Source organism: Peromyscus eremicus, unplaced genomic scaffold (assembly GCF_949786415.1).
Source record: "Peromyscus eremicus unplaced genomic scaffold, PerEre_H2_v1 PerEre#2#chrX_unloc_1, whole genome shotgun sequence".
Classification (NCBI taxonomy): domain Eukaryota; kingdom Metazoa; phylum Chordata; class Mammalia; order Rodentia; family Cricetidae; genus Peromyscus; species Peromyscus eremicus.
In genome coordinates this window covers 116,454-125,097 of record NW_026734288.1, presented here as the reverse complement: position 1 = coordinate 125,097, position 8,644 = coordinate 116,454, and the positions used below count along the sequence as shown (strand labels likewise).

The 8,644-nt window shown below is 39.2% G+C and overlaps 1 protein-coding gene and 1 pseudogene across 1 annotated transcript in view; one reads left to right on the top strand and one right to left on the bottom strand.

Moving 5' to 3' along the window:
- Positions 1 to 4,202: 4,202 nt before the first annotated feature.
- On the bottom strand, positions 4,203 to 5,040 carry LOC131900991 (small ribosomal subunit protein eS1-like; annotated as a pseudogene).
- Positions 5,041 to 7,117: 2,077 nt separating this feature from the next.
- Positions 7,118 to 8,644, top strand: part of LOC131900988 (zinc finger protein 431-like) — a 93,534-nt gene continuing 92,007 nt past the window's right edge. The window contains exon 1 of the mRNA XM_059252302.1: positions 7,118 to 7,240. Within this exon, the coding sequence (XP_059108285.1) occupies positions 7,238 to 7,240 (3 nt within the window). The 5' untranslated portion in view covers positions 7,118 to 7,237. The remainder of the gene's footprint in view (positions 7,241 to 8,644) is intronic.

Here is an 8,644-nt window from a genome sequence, read left to right as displayed (position 1 = left end):
AAAGCAACTTGTTTTGCTCTAATTGCTTTATGAGTCAGAAGAACTTTTGAAAGTAAGTTCATCCCCACATTTTGTATATGTTCATGTGTGAAAGACAATGCCTCCCATGTGCATACATGTGACATACAAGAAGAGAAGGTGTCAGATGACCTAGATCTGGAGTAGCAGGTGGTTATGAGCCTCTAACTTGGATATTGGAATATGAAATTAGGTTATACCCAAGAAGAATACATGTATACTTACTCAGCCTTATACTACTTTTTATCCAATAAAATAAAAGTTCCACAGATTAACAACAACAAAACATAAGTAAACAAAGGAAATAAATGATCCATGGAAACATAATGCATCAATATTAAGAGGTTGTGTATGGTAAATTTGCAGCATGAATTGAATATAATCAAAAGAAATGCCTCAACAATTTATGACAGGATTCCTGTTTCGAATGCTACATGCAAAGTGGAAACACACAGAATGCTCACCAAGATTATGAAAAAAAAAATAGTAGACATATTGACACCATGTGGCTTCTATATTTACATCAAAGCTGCAACAATCAAGAACTTGTACAATATTTGTGAAGGAATAAAAGAGATAGAAAGAGCCAACAGCAAAAGCAGGAAAATATAGTCAACTTTTAATCAAAAGAACAAAGGAAACACAGCCAGGAAAAGTTTTGTCTTGACCAATGTTACCCAGCTACCTGTGATTCTATGTGTATATAAATTCACAACTTCCACAAAATTAACTCAGAGTGACCTTCAATATTATATTTCTGACCCTCCAGCTACTGATATTTTTTTCCAGAGAAGTCCCAAGCTCTAGCGCTCTCTTGGCAAATGAAGGTACTCTCTTGCTATGGCTCTGAAAAACTCTCATGTCTCTCTGTAGTTTCAGGCAAACCCAGCCCCACTGATGCCCAATCACAAAATGATATAAAAGAATAATTTAATGTCTATCTCTTGCCACATAGATTATGGCACATGATTTGGAATCTGCCCTATCCACCTTCCCAACAACAGGCAAACCTGAAATATATCTGCAGCTTAGTAACTTCTTCCATGGAAGTGAACTTTCAAGAATCAGGTCAATACTGGTATCAGAAATGTTAAAACATTCTAATCATGTGTTTCTGAAAGATGATTACCCAGCACTTCCTTCTGCAAGTTTCTAAACTATTTGTAACATTTATAAAACAAACCTTAATGTGGAGACTCAATGCCCAGAAATTCTAGAAACCAGACTTTCAGTTTTCAGATTTGTCTTCCCATTGCACACCAAAAGCAGTACTCATGTGTGTCCACTGGACAGTGATTCTATAAGTATCATATCCTCCCATAACAGGTCTGCAGAGTCTTTCCTTCCTCAGGAAATTCATACACAAGGAGGCTCAGTGGAAAATAGCCACTTCCAAGGTCACCACATAGATCAACAGAACCACAGTCTGGTTCATGATCCCTCCAAATTCCAGCAGAAATGAAAGCTCAGCAGACCTGTTCTTCACACCCTACACCCACCATGGCATGGCTTGTGGTCTTCCTCATAGTTCACTACAGCAGAAGCAAAGGAGAATCATGAAAAAAACCCAGAAACTACCTGCCACTAGTACTCCTGATTGCTAACTCTACCTAGAATCCCACATTGGCTAGGGCCACCCAGCTGGGCCTCAGAATTAGCAGTTCCCCTATTAGGTGATCAGAGATCAAATGATGGGACAGCACATTCCTTCCAGCTCTGCTTTTCCAGCCCAGCAGCAAGGGTCATAGTCTCTCCTAGAACACATCCTGTTCCTCAGTCAAAGCACAGGGTTCTTTGTGTGCACATTCATTACACACCCAACATCCAGTGCAGATAATTACCTCATAGCTGGGAAATCCTGCAGACAAACACAGGGCACATTCACACAGTAACTTTTGCTGCTGTGTAACTGTTGTTAAAGAAACACAAGGCATGAATTAGAAAACAATGAGGGGTCATTGTAGAACTTTGACACAGGAAAGAGAATGTGAATATGATGTAGCTATAATCTCACAAATTATTTTAAAAAGTTGAAGCAGCCTTTATGGCCATGTACTTCAGAGAATAGCGATTTGTATTAGAGCACATTAAAGATTTCTTATATGTTTTCTCTAAGGATGAATATCTTAAACCAGAAAAATAATGGTGATGTTAGGCAAGGCCACATCATTTATCCAGATCTTCTATTTTTTTTGCTGAACTATTATAACAATAGCAATTTGGTTTCACAATAAGGTTTGTTCTTTACCAAGATTCTTGATTGCCCTCATCTGTGGATTGCAAGAAACGGTCAACCAGGACATTCGTGGAGCATCTAAAATTGATTACCCAATTCCACATTGCTAATATCAACTACTATTGAAGCAAGAAAGCTCTCATACACCATCCTGACTCAAATGTTCTGAACTGTGACCAGCATCAAAGTTGGTCAGTGAATTTAATTCTTGCAGAGGTTCCCTTATAAGTCTCCACTAAAAGCCAGAGAGATTGGAGTTCACTCATTAACTGGTTTATTTATCCTTTTCACTGAGCTGTCAAGGCCCAGCCTGGAAGGAGTTACAGGACCACCTTCCCAGCACTGGGCAGTAGAGGCAGGATTAAGTGTTCAATGCATTTCTTAGTTACGTAGCATGAGGCAAGCCTAAGCAATAGGAGACATTGCTCTACACAGAAATCAATGATCAACATCACTTGAGAGAAAAACGAATGAAATTAGTAACATAAAAACATTAGAGAATAGAAACAAATAGAGATAGGATAAGTAATGTACTTAAAGAAAATATTTAAAAATGATATCAATAAGTGGTTTTTTAAAAATGATAAAAATAATGTAGTTTTAAGATTAAAAACAGCTATATTGACTTTGAAAAAGAGTAGGCTCTTATCTAGTTCAAGGAATACAATTAATAAAAGACAGACTGATGTTGTTCATATGTACATGTTGGCTGCTGATATCTGAACCTGATAAGTAGAGTTACAATCAATGGCCTCTTTCTCAAACCTCTGAGCTGATGTAACTGTGTTGAGCAGGAATGAACATACCTGCATCGGACCATTGTCTAATTGTAAATTCAGTATTCATTGGCTCAAGATAACCTACCCAAACAACACAACACAATCTGGTCTTTGTTCATTCAGGACATGAATTAACACATGCTGGGAAACTACAAAATCACTCCCAGTACCACAGTCAGGTCTTTTTTCATAATGGTGGCTCCAGCAGCTAATTGCCTACCTTGTTTCTGCCAGCAGTGTACACAATAAAATATTCCTTCTATTTTGCATAACCACACAGCTGCCATGACAGGCTTACTGGTAGGAAACACCTAGATCCATAAAATGACACTACCTAGGGATCCACCCAAGAATGGGCCAGCAACTAAGGGAAAGTATCTGACATTCCAAACTTTCCAACCATTACATAAGAATAGATAAGGTCAATATCACCAGATGTCTGTTTGAGGGTGTCAGATCACCTAGAACTGGAGTTGTAGACTCCTGATCTGGAGTTGCAGATAGTAGTGAGCTTCTATATATTCTAGGAATGGAAGCTGGATGCTCTGAAAGAAACTTCAGTGCTTTTAACTGGTAAGGTATTTTCTACCCTAAGTTTTCTATTCTTCATTACGTTTTCTGTCCAAGGCAGCCTAGTCAGGGTAAGACACCTGGTATTGATTAAAAAGTAGAATTCTCTTTCATCTGAGAGAATAAGGCAGGGAAAATCTCCCTAATTATTTGTCCAATACAACATGGTCGGCCAATTATTCATATATGTACAACCAACAAAAATGGATGCAGCAGGTTGTTTTCATGTATTTCAGCATACTTATTCATCCACACGTAACAAGGAAAAATTTAGAAAGGATTTGGGAAGGAATTAAATGAAGAGATAAAAGGGAAAAGGAACGTAATATTTTTAAATAGCAATTTATGAAAATAAACTTTAAATAAAAAGAGGGGCTAGAGAGATGGCTCAGCAATTAAGAACACTGGGTGTTGCTACAGAGGACCCAGGTTCCATTTCTAGAATCCACATGGTAGTTAACCATTTACTGTAACTCCAGTTCTAGGCATCTCCTGCCTTTTTCTGACCTCTGTAAGTACTGTGCACTGATGCATGCATGGAAAACACTCATATAATTTATTTTTTTTTAAGTTAGAAAAAGGGAAGAATGAAATTTTTTTTCATAATTAAGACTTTTATTTGTCACTATTAAAAATCTGGATTTCAAACAGATTCTTGGGCTGGTGGTTCATATCCATCAGCTCGTTCAACTTTAGCACCTGTCTTATCACCAGTAGCTTTTCCAGAACTACCACCTTCACCATGGAGCTCCATGAGTTTTCCCAATTCAAACTTGGGTTTATTCAGCATTTTCACTTTTCTAACGAAGACATCATGAAGAGGATAAATGGACTGGCTAGCCTTTTCTATGTCTTTCCCAATGCTGTCTGGAATCAATTTATTAACCACTTCCTTCAAGTCATTTGTCTGCACTTCTCAGGTCATGATTTCCATCATCTTCTTCCGGATCTGGCGGACCTGCTGGTACTGTGCATAAGAGGTCTTGCGTATCCAGTTGTTGTGTTTTTTAGTGAAACCAACAAAGAACAGACAGAGCAAATAACCATCAGTTGTCTTGACATCCACATGAGCTTCAGTCATGGTCTGCCACTTTTTGACCATGGAACACATTTTGTCCTGCATAAGATCCATGCCATGGAAGTTAGTCAGACAGTTTTTGCCCTGAATATCCTTGGTAATTAGCTTGAATTTTCTAAATGCAGCTTCGTCATTCTGTAGATCAGCAAGGTTCACTTCAAACACACGACCCTTGAGGCCATCAGAGGCGATTTTGGTTCCTTGAGTCCTCGTAACTAGTGTCTTTCCAATGTTTCTAATATTGAACATGGCCAGAGCTTTCACATCATACCAATCTTTCTTTGAAAATGGATCAACCACTTCTTCTTGGCTCCCTTCTTGCCGCCTTTTGTCAGGCGCTTGTTCTTGCTGACCGCCATGGTGCTGCGGAGAGAGCCCAGAATAAAATTTTCTACACTGATGTCACAGATCTGAAACAGACAGTGGCTAGGCTTAGTTAAAACAACATCCCTATGGTCTTGCATGTTAGGAGCTGTGGCCTTCCACTAAGCCAGCCTGCTCAGAGGCAAAAGCAGCTTCATTCTGAGGTTAATACAGTTCATCATAATCACTCATGTAATAGCATAGTATACAGTGTTGTTAAGTGACTTTTACTTGAAGTTTTCTGTATTTGTCTTCTCTTTCTTGCCTATCTGAGAACAGCATTGGTACAGTTATCTTTTAGATAGAACATCAAGATTGACAGGTTGCATAGGCCCCAAAGCGATGTTTTTTTCACTGTGGCATTTATTGATTTTCATCTAAGACCTTGTGATGAACTAAGATGAACTTTCTAAGGTATTTATTTCCATCATTTTTATAATTTACATAAGTTTCTTCATGACAATGCAGTAAGAATACCCCTAAATGTCTCTGCTTTTACATTGTGATCATGTTCAGAAATGGATTTGTTTACTCACATGTTTAGATAGAATTATACATGAACATGTTCAGACTTCCTAAGTAAAATCCACATACTTTCTTTGTTTAGGAAAAGCATGCTTTCACTGCTTCCTGCAGGTAAGAAATTTTTCTCCTTTTTTCTTTCATGGCTGTGTGACAGCTATTCTTGGTAGTCAAACTGACTACATCTGGAATTAACTAAAATGCGAACAGTTGGGTGTACCTGTGAAGAATTTTTTTTTAATGTTTTGAAATTAAAGACCTATTTTTCATTTGGATCATTTGAAGTGAAATCCTATTTTATCTGCTTGGTGGCTATATACACCTTTAACCCAAGAACTCAAGAGGAAGAAACAGTTGGATTTTCCTGAGTTTGAGGCTCTCCTGGTCTACAGAATGAGTTCCAGGGCTACAAAGATAAACTCTGTCTCAAAAACACCAAAAAAAAAAAATCAAATGAAGTTTGAGATCCACCTTTAGTCTGGATTACACCTCTTATGGAAACCTGCACATATAAAATATATTGAAGGAGGGAGCTCTGTCTCTCTCTTTAACTCCTTGACCTAACACTGGCTACAAAGTTCATTCCTTTACCAGTATTATAGCCTACTTTCTTTATATTTTGGTGTATACTTAAGACCAGCTAAAATATTTAGCCTCATGAACTGAACAACAACTTTATTATTCAACATTCCATTGGTAGCAGCCATTGTTTGACTACCTGGAACACAGCTTGTAAGACATTTTATTAAATCAACTTTTTACATACACAGAAAGATTCACTCTGCCACTGCTGTTCATGTATAGAACCTTGAATAATACAGTTGCATTTTTTTTCACCTGCCCCCCTGAGGAAGATGTGCTGTCTAGCATTGGTTCACAAAACCACATTCTTCCTAGCTCCATTATTCTGTAAGTATTCAACTTTCCATGAAGTTTACACTTTATTATTATTTAATTTGCCAACAGTTTGTTCTGATTTTCAGAAATAAAATTCCTGAAGCAATAGAGCCATCATCCAGCTTTCTGATGAGAGAAAGACCTATTATCTTGTTTGTGATCTGGTTCCTGCTCTTTTTCCTGGTTGTCCCAAGTCCCTCTGAAAAGCAGGCAAAAAGTACATTCAAGTCACCTGATCTCATTGTGATGCCACCTAACCAACATCTCCTTTTGTGTGCTTAAGTCTCTCTTTAGTTGTTAATATTCTGGGCACTCTTCCACCGGTGTAACAGGGAATCACTCTACCCCACATAGCATAGTGGTCTGCACAAGCTAGCTAGCCACATTGTGTCCAGTAGGTAGAAAGGAAAGTGACAATGGAGGGAAGGAAGAGAGCAGGGTGTGCTATTAGAGCCAAGGGCAAGTGCTATTGAAAAGCAAATTTCTGCTAATTCAGAAAAGTTCTGGGTCTGGGTTGATGACAGATCAGCAACCAGTGTACTGTGACTTTAAGCACAGTGTAACACTATGGGAGGTGCTCTTGTCACTCAGGCCTCACTAGCCAATCAGGCCCTCCCGGCGACCTGCCAGTCAGAAGTAGTGCAGGGTCCTTCCGGTCACCATCTTCAGGCTCGGCTTTGAAGAAAAGCTGGCGTCATTGGTTTTGTATGCTGTTCTGTGAGTGCTGCTGCAGGAAGCTGAGCAGAGAGCTTGGGCAAGTTGAAAACCCACAACATGGTGAGTAAAGAGCTGCTGTCCCCAGACTGGGAGGAGTGGTCATTTCAGTCATGGGAGCCAGTTTAGCGTGTTCTCCCTTGGCTGGGTGGGAGCCAGTGGCCAGATGTAGAGTTCTGCGTGTTTTTGTATGGTACTTCATGGTCCAGCGTGGTTCTGCTCGTCCTGCATGCTCCATTGTGTTTCTGCATGGTCCTGCACTGTCTTTGCAATTTCTGGGCTGGCTGGCAGGCTTTGTGTAACTTCACTCCGAAGGCTGCATCTATGGGGAGCATTGGGACTATGACTGTGCTTTGAAATTACCTTGTTGTTGACATCACTGTGAAATGCTGCCATCCTTAGTGATTATGTTGTCGCTCCGCAACAAATATTTGCCAAATTCAGATAGCCATGGTTTCGTATCTTTTGCGTTTTCCAGAAGTATTGCACTTTGAACTTTTCATGTTTAAATTTAGGATACATGTGACATTAATTCTGTGGAGCTCATAAACAGTATCTCCTATGTAAAGTAGCCCTCCAAAGCTAAAATGAGATGTAGAAAAGTAGAATTAATGGTAATAGAATTTATGGTACAAGGTGTTACCACTTATTTGGACATATTAATTCACAAAGTAGCATTTAATATAGTGAGGGTTCCATCCCAAATTCCCCCAAAGATAAGTAATATGCTGTTAGAGATAAATCTGATAAGATATAAATGTTTGTTCCTCAGGATTAACCAGCTACATTCCCATAATAAAGGAGACAACCCTGATTTATAATCAGCAGAAAGGCCCATCTCTCCATTTATAAACAGGCCTCAAATGGTGCTCAAGGGACCATTACAGGGTCACAAACAACATTAAATCCTGATATGCCATAAAGGTATATTAATTCTAGAACAGGGGCATCTCAAGTCTTTTTGAAAACCAGTTTTTAGTCATGGTCTCTGATGTTACTTGAGGTGAACTAGAACCCTGTCTGTGGCCTCACAGGGCATTGCCCTTGTTATCCTCCTGACTAACAACCCTAAATCTTGGATTATAAAGTTGCAGCACCACAAAGTTCTAAAATTACCAGTTTGTGTCATATAGTGGGCTGTCCAATGCGGAACAGGAAAAGGATTTGTGTGTGGAGCATGGCTTCTCCCTTCAGACCAGCGGAAGAGAAGGAACAGTGTACTGTGTACACTGCAGGGGGAAACAGACTAGATAATAGCTTGATCATGACTGAACTTGAAGGCAGTGAGCTGCAGGGGTCTCCATTACAAGGAAGGACTGATGGGGCATGGTGAGTGACTCTCTCTGTAATTTTCCTGCATGTATTAATTTCTTCCATATGAATGAAGACAGACAGTATTGGTGGGTGTACAGTTTATTTAGAGAGGATAGCTTGAACTGCTAAGTATTCAGTTTCCAATTAGCGAAC